This window comes from Gavialis gangeticus, unplaced genomic scaffold (assembly GCF_001723915.1).
Source record: "Gavialis gangeticus isolate Ggan-Ray unplaced genomic scaffold, GavGan_comp1, whole genome shotgun sequence".
Classification (NCBI taxonomy): domain Eukaryota; kingdom Metazoa; phylum Chordata; order Crocodylia; family Gavialidae; genus Gavialis; species Gavialis gangeticus.
In genome coordinates this window covers 20,148,137-20,162,843 of record NW_017729032.1, presented here as the reverse complement: position 1 = coordinate 20,162,843, position 14,707 = coordinate 20,148,137, and the positions used below count along the sequence as shown (strand labels likewise).

The following is a 14,707-nucleotide window of genomic DNA, read 5'->3' as shown; positions in this document are numbered from 1 at the left end:
CTGACTAGTTTGTAACAGGCCACTAGATCCCCCCTCAGCCTTCTCTTATGGAGGCTGAACAGATTCAGGTCCCTTAGACTCTTCTCGTAGGGCCTGCCCTGCTGCCCCCTTATCATGCAAGTGGCCCTCCTCTGGACCCTCTTGATGCTGGCCACATCCCTCCTGAAGTGCGGCGCCCAGAACTGGATGCAGTACTCCAACAGCGGCCTGACCAATGTCACATAGAGGGGGAGGATCACCTCCTTGGACCTGCTCGTGATGCAACTATGGATGCATGACAAAGTGCGGTTAGCCTTCCTGACTGCGTCCCCACATTGGTGGCCCATGTTCATTTTGGACTCAGTAGTGATTCCAAGATCCTTCTGTGCCTCTGTACTGATGAGAAGGGAGTTCCCCAGCCTGTAGGTATGGTGCTGGTTCTTCCTCCCCAGGTGCAGCACCTTGCACTTTTCTATATTGAAACCCATCCTATTCTCATCCGCCCACCTCTGTAACCCGTTGAGATCTAGTTTTAGCCTGTCCCTCTCTTCTAGCGTGCTCACTTCTCCCCACATCTTAGTGTCATCTGCAAACTTGAACAAGGTGCTTTTCACCCTATTGTCCAAATCGCCAATAAAGATACTGAACAGTGCGGGCCCGAGCCCTGGGGGACCCACTGCCCACTTCCCTCCAGGTTGGAAAAGACCCATCCACCATCACCCTCTGAGTGCGGCCCTCCAGCTAATTTGCGACCCATCTGACTGTGTAGGTGTCGATACCACAGATGCCTAATTTTTTAATGAGGATGGGGTGAGAGACGGTGTTGAAGGCCTTCCTAAAGTCCAGGAAGACTACGTCCACTGCAGTACCTGTGTCCAAGGCTTTTGTGACCTGGTCATAGAAGGCCACCAGGTTGGTCTGACAGGACCTGCCTTTAATGAACCCATGTTGATTGCCCCTAAGCATAAACTCCCCTGCTGGTCCCTTGCAGATGTGCTCCTGGATAATTTTCTCAAAGAGCTTCCCCAGCACCAAGGTAAGACTAATGGGCCTATAGTTTTCTGGGTCCTCTTTCCTTCCTTTTTTGAAAATGGAGACCACATTGGCCCTTTTCCAGCCATCAGGCACCTCACCAGAGCACTATGAGTGCTCGTAAAGCTGTGCCAGTGGTCCTGCAATGACCTCTGCCAATTCCCTAAGCACTCTGGGGTGGAGATTGTCAGGACCTGCTGATTTGAACACGTCTAGTCCCTCCAGAAGTTCTCTGACTAAGTCCTCACTGACCCTGAGATGCCGCCTCTTTCCTCCAGCTAAGAGGGATAAGGCTGCTACAAGCACCAAAAAGAGGGGAGCAGTGCCACTGCCACTGCCTGTGCCTGGGACTGCATCCCCTCCATGTGCAGCAGCCATAACTCCCCCCTCACCCTCACCATGATGACAACCACAACCAGCAGCACCAGCACAACAGCCTACTCCACCCCTATGGCACTTCCCATGCTGAGCCTTCCAGTGCCAGAGGAATAGCTGGTGCTGGTCTGGATGCGAGTGCCATAGCAAGGGAATTTCTGGGGAAGGAGGGGGAAATCACCTGAGTTTGTGCTCGACACCCCTCAAGTTTCCCTTTGAGCCAGGTCTCCTTCCCCAGAAGGCACTTGGGAGGAGGTTGATGTAGAGGTGGAGACAAGTGGGTCAGCTGAGTCCACTCCTCCTCTTGCTGTGCCTCTGCCTGCTGAGGAGGGGGAAAGTGTAGCAGCATCCACAGATGCACCCACATCCCAGAAGTGAGCAGGTAGTGTGGTCTGGGATTGTTCTCAGCTGGCAGATGATCCCATGTACTCTATCTGCCTGCACTGCCGAGCCAAAACCAGCTGGGGCCAGGGGACAAAACATATGAGCACCACAGGGATGCCGATGCATCTCTGCAGGCACCACCCCCTTGCCCTTGTTCCTCCTCAGCCTGGCACCAGTGACAGCGTGTCCAAAGGGAAGTCCCCCAGTCGCTCCAAAGCCCCCGTCCCCACAAAGGAGAGGCAGGCCACCCCGGACTAATGGGGGAAAGGTGGACAGGAAGGGGGGCGCGTTCCAAAGGCAAGTAAGCTCACCCAGAGAATTGGAAGATGCTTGCTGTCAATGGCCAGCCATTCTCCCTAGTTGAGTAGCCTGCATGCACCACCTTCAGTAAGATGGTGGTGCCATCCCTGTATGAAGCATGCACGAAGTACTTGAGGGAGGAGCTGCGCAAGGCAGGTATGCAGGCAGCCTTACACTTCACCTTGGACACCTGGAGGATGGGCGTTCCTGGGCAGCTGTGGCCAGATCCAGCCACACTTGGTTGCGGCTTGCCCAGTAGGCCACCAAAGTGTGAGCACCTGTCCTGTCCACTGACCATTGTGCCAAGTGAGATGGTGTTCAGCATTGCTGGGTTTGTAGTGATATCCCCACCACACCTGCTTGGATGCTGGTTTGGTGGAGCAGCTGGTGTTCCTGAAGGTGAACCTCCCACTGCTGGGGTTCCCCAAGTTCCAGGTGCAGACGGACTGAATGCCATCTTCCTCACTCCGTCCACACCCATTTCCTTTTGTCATTTTTTTAAAAAACAGGTAATGCCCTGCTCTCAGCTGGAGGGGGCACTAACTGCATCATCAGCCAGCAGGGGAAGAACATGTCCCTGCTGAGTTTGTTCCCCTGCCAGGACAAACTTGGAGGTAGGGGATGGGGCTATGGGGAAGGAGGAGACCCCAGGTCCTGCGCATGACCACTAAAACTGCACCCTGCCAGGGTAGGGAGACCTGGTGGGACTGCTGGCAGCACGGCAGCCCCATAAATGCCAGGACCAATGATCACCTGGTGAAAGGTGGGTAGGAGGTGCCATAACCTCCAGCTAATGCATGCACGCACACAGTCCTGGCTGGGGAAAGCCCAGATCTGTCGTGTCTTTGACAGGCCTGAGGCTTGCTGGTTGCAGTTCTGTTGAGGCTCCTGGTATGCTTGGCTTAGCTGCCCGGGATGCCAGCTTTTGGGTTGAAAAGCCCTTTGTCAGGCTGAGGAAGTACCTGCAGTTGGTGTGTCTCCTGGTCCTGGATGGAAGAAATAATAAAGCCAGAGGCCGGCCTGGCACGCAATGCAGGCAAGAAAGCCAGTCAGTGAAAATGCAAATGGAGGCGTCAAGGAGTGAGGGACAGGCTGGGGCAGGGGGGGAAAGGAGTATGTAGCAGCACAGGTAAAATTGCAGAGGTTCCTGGGGAATCAGATGTCCAGCAGGTTGCAGTGTGTCATAATTCCACTGTCTAATCTACACTGAGTCCATGAGTTTCTGTACCTTGGAGACTGATAAAGTGAAGTTCATAGGCCTGGGTATGAAAAGTGGTTTTTAATTTGTTCCCTCTCAGGATCAGGCCTGACAGACGGGAGGCATTTTTCATGAGGAATGTGCCCCCACAGGTAGTTGGCTATTGTTGTCTTTGATAGATTCTGGTGTGCAGTTTGTGGGGGTACTGGAGATAGTTGGCAGGTTTTGTGTTTTGAGCTGTAGGAAGTTGGCTTCAGTTCTGGTGGTTAGGTGCTTGTTTGAATGTACAAACCACTTTTCAGAGCTGGGCCTATGAACTGCACTTCATCAGCCTCCTAGGTAGTAGGTACACAAACTCATGGATTCAATATACACAGTGGAGTTCTGGCACACTGAAACCTGCTGGACATCTGACACCCCAGGCACCTCTGCACTTTTACCTGAGCTGCTACATCCCCCTTTCTGCCCCCGCCCCTGTTCCTCACCCCCCGATGCGTCCATTTCCATTTTCACTGACTGGCTTTCTTGCCTGCACTGCATGCCGGGGCAGCCTCTGGCTTCTTTACTACCATCCAGGACCAGGAGACACACCGACTGCAGGTACTTCCTCAGCCTGACAAAGGGTTTTTCGACCTGAAAGCTTCCTAAGATATATTTCTCTAACTATTCTGGGTTTTTTTCATAATAAACATATAAACACAAGATATGCCCTCACACACACCACAAGTAACATATATCCATCCAACATAACATCTTTACTTCTTGCTGTCAATTCATTTATAACAAGAAAGGCTCTGTGACAGTTTTGTTTAGCTACCTTAGATGCTGCTGGTGCTATTGGTGTTGAGTCACCTATGCTATTTTCACCTGCTGCCATTTACAGTGGTGGACTAAGCTGAGGCTGTAGGGGAGGAGGAGTCCTCACTGGGGCACACTGCCGTGTTGTACAGAAGTCCCAGCACCAGAAAGGGCGCACCTGAACACACACACAGTGTCACCCACCCATTTCACAAGTTTTGCCTGTCAACAGCCAGAGGTGCAGGGCCCCAGAACCCAGAGTCCCCTAGCACCCATCTCATTGAGAACTTGCAGGCTTTGTGGCCACAGGAGGGCCTAGCAGCCAGGCCTTCAGTGGTTTCCCCCACCTCTGCCCCAAGGTGGACACAGTAGCACAAGCACCCGTGTCACGAGTTTTGCTTTTTGGCAGCTTGAGGTGCAGTTTCCCAGAACCCCCTGCACTTATCTCCTTGAAACTTGGCAGGCTTCACTGCCTCAGCAGGGGCTAGCAAGCCTGCAGTTTTGACCCCACTGTGTCTTAACACATACACATGGCACAAGTTTTGCTCTCAAGAATTCGTGGTGCAGTTTCTCCAAACCCCCTGCACCTATCTTCTTGAAACTTGGCAGGCTTCGTGCCCTCAGGAGGGGCTACCACTCCTGCAAGTTTCATCAAAATCAGGCCAAAAATGACAACGTTATAGCCTGTTTTGACCTTCCCCATTATATCCTATGGGCAAAATGTAGAAACAAGCTTGAAATGCGAAACTGTTTCGACAGAACGACATGGAATAGCTGTTTCAACTTGAAACAGAAGTCAAAACGGAATACTGTTCCACTGAAATGGAATGCTTCCGTTTCGCACAGCCCTATTTCCAGTACTACCAGGTGTACCAGCATAGTCCAGCCAGCCTCCTACATCCAGCCATGGACACTGTCTGCTATTTCAGAGAAAACCAAAAAACACCTGTCAAGTGAAAAAATTCTTCCTACCCCAAGCAGGCAACATCACAGTGACTAAGAACTTGGGAGAGAGAGGGTTGAATTTGACCTGGGAGCTCAAAGGGGCAGACAATGCCTTGTGATGATAGACTGGAGCCTGGCTATGACAGAGAGAACAATATAAATAGACATGGCATATAGTAATGGCTCTGGGACAATGTTGTTCTCCTTGTACTTCCCTGATCAGCAGCCCAAAACAGGTATCACAGGTATCCTCCTGCGAGAATATTCTATGATGATTTTGAGGAGTTTGAAAATGGAGTTGATTACTCAAAAGAAAATAATCATGAAATGTCAAGAGAAGAATTGTGGGATTTTAAGAGTTTGACCTCTGATTGTGAAACAAAGAAAATTTTCTACATATTCCGCCATATGCCATGGGGAGAAAGGGGTGTGAGAAGACATTTACCATTCATATGTGGAAGCAATGATTTGTAGTGAAGAACAAGTCACAACACAGCTTTTATATCAAATCTTTTATGATGGTACATCTGACTTCAAAGTAAACCCACCTAAATAGACAAAACTTTACTCTCGTTCTATTTAGCAGACTAGTGATAATATTTAGAGACTAGCAAATTGCCCATCAAGAATGATGGGGGGGAGGGGGACAGGGGGGAGGGAGAAGGACAACAGAGGTCTGCATTTGGCACCCTCCCCCACTTCGGGCTGGGGCCATGGCCGCTCCCTGCCTCCCCCCGGCTGCTTTGGGCCAAGGCTAGGGCCGCTCCTTGCTTCCCCCCACTGCTTCGGCTGGGGCCTGGGCATGAGCCTGGGCCATTTCCCTCCTCCCCTTTGGACCAAGGCCACACCCCGCCTCTCCCCACAGTGCTTTGGGCCAAGGCTGCTCCCTGCCTCCCCCCACCACTTTGGGCCAGGGCCTGGGATGTTTCCCCCCTCCATTTTGGGCCTGGGCATGAGCCTGGGCCATTTCCCTCCTACCCTTTGAGCCAAGGCCACACCCCGCCTCTCCCCCCAGAGCTTTGGGCCAAGGCAGCTCCCCGCCTCCCCCCACCACTTTGGGCCAGGGCCTGGGCCTGGGCTGTTTCCCCCCTCCATTTTGGGCCTGGGCTGGGGCCGTTCCCTGCCTCCCCCCATCGCTTTGGGCCATGGCCAGGGCCTGGGCCAATGACCGTGGTGGCAGAAGCAGACCCAGGAGACAGATCTGAGGGGGGCAAGGCCAGCAGCACTGGCCTTGTCCCCCTCAGCTCCATCCCCTCTGGTCCCTCAGTCCCCACTGTCATGATAGTGCTACACCGTCTGTCTCTTTCTGTGTAGAGCACTCAGATTGGCTGCCAAGACAGCCAATCAGAGTGTGAATAAAGTTTCATAGTTTCATAGAATAAGGGTCGGAAGGGACCTAGTAGATCTTCTAGCCCGACCCCCCACCAGGGCGGGAGAACAACAAAACCCCAAAACAAGAAACGGGATTCAAATGAGTCCAGCCAGGTAGGCATCCAGCCTCTTCTTAAAGACCCCCAGGGTAGGGGCCAGCACCACTTCCCTTGGAAGTTGGTTCCAGCTCCTAGCCGCCCTAACTGTGAAGTAGTTTTTGCGGATGTCCAATCTATACCTCCTCTCCATCAACTTGTGCCCATTACTCCTTGTTATGCCAGCGGGCGCTAGGGGAAACAGCGTCTCCCCCAAACCCTTCTGGTCCCCCCTAGTGAGTTTATAGACGGTCACCAGGTCCCCCCTCAGCCTTCTCTTGTGGAGGCTGAATAGGTTCAGGTCCCGCAGTCTCTCACTGTAGGGTCTGCCCTGTTGTCCCCGGATCATGCGGGTGGCCCTCCTCTGGACCCTCTCCATGTTGTCCACATCCCTCTTGAAATGGGGCGCACAGAACTGGACACAATACTCCAGCTGTGGCCTGACCAGCGTCGCGTAGAGGGGGAGGATCACCTCCTTGGCTCTACTCGAGATGCACCTGTGGATGCACGACAAGGTCCGGTTAGCCCTGCCAACCATGACCTCGCATTGTCGGCCCATGTTCATCTTGGAGTCAATAATGACTCCAAGATCTCTTTCTGCCTCCGTGCTCTCGAGTAGGGAGTTCCCCATTGTGTAAGTGTGCTGCTGGTTCCTACTGCCCAAGTGCAGCACCCTGCACTTGTCCGTATTGAAACGCATCCTGTTCCTGTTAGCCCACCCCTGTAACCTATCCAGATCCCTCTGCAATCTCTCACTCCCTGCTAGCGTGCTCACCTCCCCCCAAATTTTGGTGTCATCAGCGAATTTAAACAGGTTACTTTCCACCCCATCATCCAGATCGCTGATGAAGAAATTGAACAGCGCAGGCCCCAGGACCGAGCCCTGGGGGACTCCGCTACCCACCTCCCCCCAGGTCGAGTATGACCCATCCACCACCACCCTCTGAGTGCAACCCCTCAGCCAATCTGCAATCCATCTGACTGTGTAGGCATCTATGCCACAGTCGCCTAGTTTTTTAACTAGGATGGGGTGAGAGATGGTGTCAAAGGCCTTGCTGAAAAGCATTATGGACAGACAGACTAAGGCTTTTATAATATTAAAATAAACCACATTCTGTTTTCATTTGCACCTTTCAAGTCTATTGACTGGCAAAACACACACAGAACAGAATTTTCTAGATTCTAACAAACTGAGCCCTCAGCTAACCATTCCCAGCTCCAACCATTCCTCTGCTTTCTATTTTCAATAGTAGTTGAATTTATGCACCAGCTGGCCCCTCTATCCACTCTCCAATTCCACTCATGTCCTTTTCATCAAGTTTTTAAAGAGTTATTTTTTCCTAATGTTTCCTAATAGATGTAAGAAGAATATTGTTTTCCTTATTCTTTACAGTAGTTATAATTTTAATTTAGAATGCAATATTAGAGACCAATTCTGAATTTAGGGCTCCAAACTTTTTTCATGCTCTCTCTCTTTGTTAAATTTAGGATTCAGAGATGTCTTCAATAGTGTGTATGAGGTTATATATGTTAACATGAATCAAAACCTATGGAGAAAAATACATTTTAAGTACACAGCTCCATCTTAAATCATAAATTCACTTAGTTTTAGATCTTTAACCAGATACTTTAAAACAAAACTTATTTTAATGATACATTTTCAAGAAGGAATGATGTAAACTGATTTAAAATGCAACACTCCAGTAGGACCGGTACCATTAAGTTCCATTAAATTAATCAGTGTTTATTTATTTAACAGTTATACTTCTTCCATCAGCAATTCACATACATCTGCAATAGGCAATTTGTGTAATATGAGTGCTGTATGAGTGAAATAATCTTCATTATTTCTTTAGCCATTATACAATTTATCTTGCAAATGTTCAGGGAATATCAATTTTTCTGGGATATTGCCACTGAAATTTTCATATTGCTAGACACAGTGCATATTAAAATCTTTAACAAAAAGCAGCATCAAATCTTTTAAATCATCATTCTGGTTGTCTACTTTTTATTGCCAAAGGAATTAGTCTATAAAACAGATTAACCATTTACAAACCTTTCACGCTTTAAATGAAAACTGATTTTGATTTGAAATAAATTACAAACAAAACTGAAATCTAAAACAAGCCCAATAAATAATAAATAGCTTCCATTTATGAGTAAAGGTATCAGGATTTGATGGTTTTTACATTATCATTAAATATATTCTAAAAATAATGACTTTATTTAAGAAAATTGTAAAGCTTATTGAATGACATTACCATGTTTATTTCTCTTATCACTTACAAAATCTGAATACTTAAAAGCAAAATAGACCCAGATATACTATATTTACTTGAATCTAAGATGACCCCCCCCAATAATTAGATTTTATATATGGAAAATGTATACATTTGTTACGATTTCCCAGGTATAGAATTACAGGAGAATTGCCTTGAATTTGATTTCCTCTACTGCTACAGCAAGGAAAATAAATTGGGAGATGGGGGGGGAGGCAGCCCCTTTGCTCTCTGTCCCCTCATTTTCTTCCCTCTGCAGCCCCTTCCTCTGTCTGACCCTGCTCAGGCTCTGTTCCTCCCTGACCCTGTAGAAATGAGGAGCAAGTATTAAAACACTGGGCATATCTCCATGTGCAATTAATGCATTTGAATAAGCTGCATAAATCCTCCACCACTGCCCCCTGCCTGTCCTCCTCTGCAATCTCAGGATCCTGCTTCCCCTTCTGCTCCCCCCTTCTCCCTCCCCAGCAGGCTCTGCTTCCCCCTTCCCATAGGCGATGAGTAGGGTGGGCACAGGGGGGCAAGTGCCCCTCCCTGAGATTGGTTACTGCTAAAGCCACCACCTGCGGGTGCCTATGGGTGCCACCTGCGGACAGTCACCACTTACCGCCACCACTGTCACGCTCCCGCCGCCAACACCACCACCGCCTGGTTGCCATGCCCCCCAGCCATCGGAGGCACATGTCGCTCATGCCCCTTCCCCACCCTCAGGCTCTGCTGCCCTGCTCACCCTTGCTCCACACCAGCAAGCTCCATCCTCATTCTAGCTTGAGACACTGAGCACGCCCCCAACCCAGCTCTGTAGTAGCGGTGTGCAGTCTGCACAGCTGCTAGGGGACTGAGCTGAGGCAATGGTGCTACAGTGGGATTCATAGATGCTAGGGTCAGAAGGGACCTCAACAGATCATCAAGTCCGACTCCCTGCCTAGGCAGGAAACAGTGCTGGGGTCAGATGACCCCAGCCAGATGCCTATCCAGCCTAGCTAAAAACATCCCCTAAAAACAGGGGATGTGGGACATGTTTTGGGAGTGTACATAAGCAAAAGGAGCATGGGAAAAGGATTGCTGCTTTCTGAGCATCACGAAAATAAACCTTTTGTTAGTACAGGAGATGGTACTATACGGATTCATACCAAAGAGACTAGAGGAAACACTATTAAGGACTTTATTAACATGTTTTAAAACTAGTTTATGGAAAGTAAGAAACCTGGGAGTTTTTAGGCATTGGCTTTCACTAAAACAGAGTGCCTGAAGCTGGGGCTGTATGAACTGAAATACTACATCCATCAGGATAATGAAATGATTGGAGAAGAAGAGGCACGGAAGAAATGGAGAAAAAAGGACTGGACACACTTGTTTCACTGAACCAACAGAGAGGACTGGTAGGAAGGCAAAGAGTTTCAGGTAGTTACTGAGGTAATGGTTTTTCATGGGGTTCTGTATGGAGAAAAGGAGTTTTGTAAGAAGTTTTTTGTGGGAAGTTGCTGTATGTTGTTTAAGGTTTAATATATGTAGTTGTATATTTTCAATATGCAGTTGTTTTTGTGATATGAAGTCTTAGAAAACAAGGATGCCGAATACATGACACTGTAAGTGTAGAGTGATAAATGTGTTTTTAAAATAAAATTTGTAGATGAACACCTTTTATTTATTTATTTATCAGCATGTTTGGGTCATGTGTTTTATAGGCATGCTCTCTGTTGGTTGTATTCAGCCAGCTTCATAGTTGGTTTCAACTACTGAGCACACATTGCTTCTGGCAATAGTTTAATGACAGGCAATATGTTTCATTATGTCTTCTTGTTTGTGACTATAAGTGGAAGGGCTTTCCTATGCTGATTGGGAAAAAACCTTGTCTTATATTCAAGTAAATATGGTAATACATTTTATATGTAATACATTACATCTTAATAATTTTCTATTAAATAAATGCATTACTTCTATGAAGTATAAAGAAATGCCTGTGTCAGAACAGTAAAACAATCTTCTGACCTGTAATTTTAAATAACTGTTTTAATGTGTTATATTGATTTTTGTATAATTTTAACAGTATTAAATGGAAAATCTCAGTCATATTTATAGACAGACTATTTTACAATTTACTTAGAATTACTATACGTTGAGAATAATTATGTGTGTTATACTGTCGATTTATAGATTATGGAATATCGTCAGCTTGCCTGGTAGCCCATAATAAAACCAGCCTGGAAAAGGTCAGGGTCTGGAGCCATGGAGTGATGAACAATTATGCTGAGGTAGAGTAGGGAGGGTCTTATCACTCATGAACATGCCTCAGTTGATCCACTGCAGTTGTTTCATCAGTATTTTCCCATCCCTCAGAAAGTGAAGCTAAACTGCAGTGATTTAACCCTGTTTAACTTGGAGGTAAGGTGCTGTGATTTCATTTCCAGGATAGAAGCAGACAAATCAGTGATAACAAATAAGCAGTAAATTGCTTCCTTCTCCTAGTAAAATAACATAGTTCATCTATTCACATGCAAAATCGCCCCCTTGGTTTTCTTACTTCTCCAAGAAGACAGCAGACAACAACAGCTCTATTAGCTTTACAGCATCTGGGGGAATGTTTGTTCACCAGAGCACCCAAAGGGATGACAAGGTCGAACGGTCATAAACTACTACCAGACCGTTTCAGGCTGGACATAAGGAGGAATTTCTTTATTGTCCGAGCCCCCAAGGTCTGGAACAGCCTGCCATCAGAAGTGGTTCAGGCACCTACATTAAATACCTTCAAGAGCAAATTGGATGCTTAATTTGCTGGGATCCTATGACCCCAGCTGACTTCCTGCCCTTTGGGCGGGGGGCTGGACTCGATGATCTTCCGAGGTCCCTTCCAGCCCTAATGTCTATGAAATCTATAATACAGCTACAGCATTGCTACACCATACAGTGTGGCATCAAATAAGGATAAGGATGATGGCCCTGCTTTGCGCCACAAGCAAGAAGAAACACTATGGGACACTGGTGGAAGGGACTAGAGAGATGCTTTATGTCCCTTTGTGCTCCTTTGTACCAATGAACAGGATAGACTGCAATATAGTTATGAACATATTACGTAGTGTATTCAAACTTGATCAATATATAGGGCCAGATCCCACCACTTTTAAGTAATTTATTTATATGGTATTGTTTATGTGAATAACTTCTTCCCTTGTACTGGATTCATAATCTCACCCATATTTCCATTTCTTTTTTTAGAAATACTTTTTGTTGTATTAATATTTTGAGACTTCTGGTGGAAGAATGGTATTTATTTTGTATCAAAGAAAAGACTGCTCAGTTCTGAGGAAAAGCACATTTTTACCACTCAGCAGGCACATCTATCCAAGCAATTAATGCACATACATAAACTCCGGAACTTACTGCTCTGGAGTTTATTGCTTCTGGGTGCACTGTTGAAATGTGCACTTGGAACCACATCACGTTGAGTCAGGTCGGAGGAGCCCCAGCTGGTAGTGGGCTTGGGGGGGGGGGAAATCAGCCTGCCAGCTCAGGGCTGCTCCCCCTTGCTTAACATGCTGTGGAGGGGCTAGCTGTGGAAAAAGGGTGCTTCAACATTGTGCTAGCCAGTGGGCAGCCCCTGCACTGAAGTGCCCTCTTGTCTCAGCCAGCCGGGGCAGCGTCTACATGTAAAAAACTCCACAGCAGGATAGTACTTGTATTTACAAGTACTAGTCTGCTGGAGAGTTAATTAACTTACTCCAGCCTAATGGGAGTGCGTGTGTAGAAGCATGATGTTTACTATGCAGCTAATTAGTCTACTGTGCAGTACATGTAGATATGTCCAGTGGGTGCATCTACACATGCAATTAACAGAGAGCAATAAATTCTGGTGCAATTCACACCAACAGCTCCCAGGCACAGTGTGCACCCAGAACTGCAGCAGTTAGAACCAAGGTACAGAATCCCCAGACTGGCAGTGGAGGGCTGACTAGGGCACAAGGGGGCTACAATGTAGCACTAGTGCAGCCCTCACACAAGCACTCTTATGCCCCAGTCAGCCTCAGTCACTGTTGACATGTGTGTTGAGACTGCATAAATTACTCTGCTGTAGCATAGTACTTGTCCTAGACAGTACTATCTTACTGCAGTTAATTAATTTACTGATCCCTAAATATGGGAGCACATGTGGACCAAGACACTTTACTGAAGAGTTAATTAGTCAGCTCCACAGTAAAGCACACCAGGATGAACAAGGAGTTAATTATGTGAGCAATGTCTGATTATGCCCTTAACAATTAATTTCCTTGCTTTTAAGAGCACAGGTTTTGTAAATAACTTGATATTTAAATATATGTTTTTGTTGCTTAGCAACTAATGGTTTTAAAAAAAAAAAGTTTTTAAAAAAGGGTTAAGCAAAAGCCCTCACCACTTTCCCTTTATTTGGGGAAGTAAATAAAAATCCTTATTTTTACTAAATTAAAATTCACCAAAATACACAAAGAAATGAAAGTAACAAAAATATTATAAACAAGTAAATAATAAATAAAATGCATAAAATTAAAATAATAAATAAATAATGATGAGAACAGTCCCTAGTTTATTAGATGAAACTTTTATTAATCGGGTTCACAGCGGGCATGTCTACATGTTCATTAATGCACTTTTGCTAATCCACATTAAGTTTAGTATCTCCATTGTGAAGCACTAGAAAAAGGTGCATTAGCCTATCTTAATATGCATTAGCAAAAGCACACTTCTTGTGACACTTAAATATGCATTAAAATAGGCTAATGTGCATTAAAGTGCACGTGTAGACACACCAAGTGACTGCTTCCTCTCTACAAGAGCTTTTACACCACATTGCAGGTAGTCTTGCGCTCCACACTCTGGCTCCTGCTACATGTTGCATATATTATATAATTAACTGGTTAATTCTGCAATAAATTTAGACTGGCCACACATGCAAAGTAATTACCACTTACAGGGGCAGCTCTAGGATTTTGAAAAAGGGGGAGAGGGGTGGAGATGGTGTGGTGCATCATATAAAACACAACACGTTTCTCCGCAGATAAAGATAAGCAAGAAGCTTCACTAATAAGGTGGGGACTACAACTAGTTATTCATTTTGAAATTGAAGCAAAAAAACAAACAAAAAACTTTTTTGGCATGTGGATTAATTGACTATATCATATATTAAAACATAAACACACAACAAACAAGGAAAAAAAATAATCCAAAGATACTGCTTCATTAATCCTGAAGTCCCTCAAGTTAAATGCACATCTTTCTCAGATTCAGAGAACAAAATCACACCTTCTTGAACACCAGCACAGCGCCGCTGATGCTTCATGGACAGCGACTTCTGCACCAGACCTAACGTGCACGCACCTGAGTTAACATTTCCGCACCTGAGTTAATGTTTTTAGCAAGAGTTAAAAAAAAACCAAACCAGTCCACAGGGCTGTGAAATAGGAATAATCAGACTAGGAGCAGCGCTCTGCTCCCGGCCCTGTTACAAACCTGCCCCCCGTTTCCTTCTTCTGGGGACCAGCGGGCATGTGCGGCAAAAGGCAGGTGGGCAGGTGACATGGAGCCAATATCTGATACTGGGAAATCCCAGTATCTTAAAAAACCCAAACAAACATTCCACAAAGAAGTGGGACAGCGTACACAAAACCAGAGCCGGGCCAGGCAGCGCCCTGGAGGCCCCCAGCACCCAGGGAAGGCTGCTGGGACTGGCCCAGCCTGTCCTACCCCACCCGGGGCAACTTGCCAGGGGGCTCACGGCTCCATGCGGTCACCGGGCACTGCGGGGGCCTGTCAGGAGCCGGCTCGCGGCGCCGCTGCTCACCGGACATCCATGCTCCGCACCGGACACTTCCCGCCGCGCTCCCGGCTCTGTCTCCCCCAGCCGTTACCGGGGCAACGCGAACCTGCCGCGGGAGCGTCGGCGGGACGGGGGCGGGGCCTTGGCGCTGGGGGCGGGG

At 47.1% G+C, this 14,707-nt stretch overlaps 1 protein-coding gene across 3 annotated transcripts in view; it reads right to left on the bottom strand.

Annotated features, from left to right (window-relative positions):
• DEUP1 (deuterosome assembly protein 1) overlaps positions 1-14,621 on the bottom strand; it is a 132,217-nt gene extending 117,596 nt beyond the window's left edge. For all 3 annotated transcript variants that reach the window (XM_019524597.1, XM_019524598.1, XM_019524599.1), the window contains exon 1: positions 14,572-14,621. In XM_019524597.1, coding sequence (XP_019380142.1) covers positions 14,572-14,582 — 11 coding nt within the window. In that variant the 5' untranslated portion in view covers positions 14,583-14,621. The remainder of the gene's footprint in view (positions 1-14,571) is intronic.
• Between the last annotated feature and the right edge of the window lie 86 nt (positions 14,622-14,707).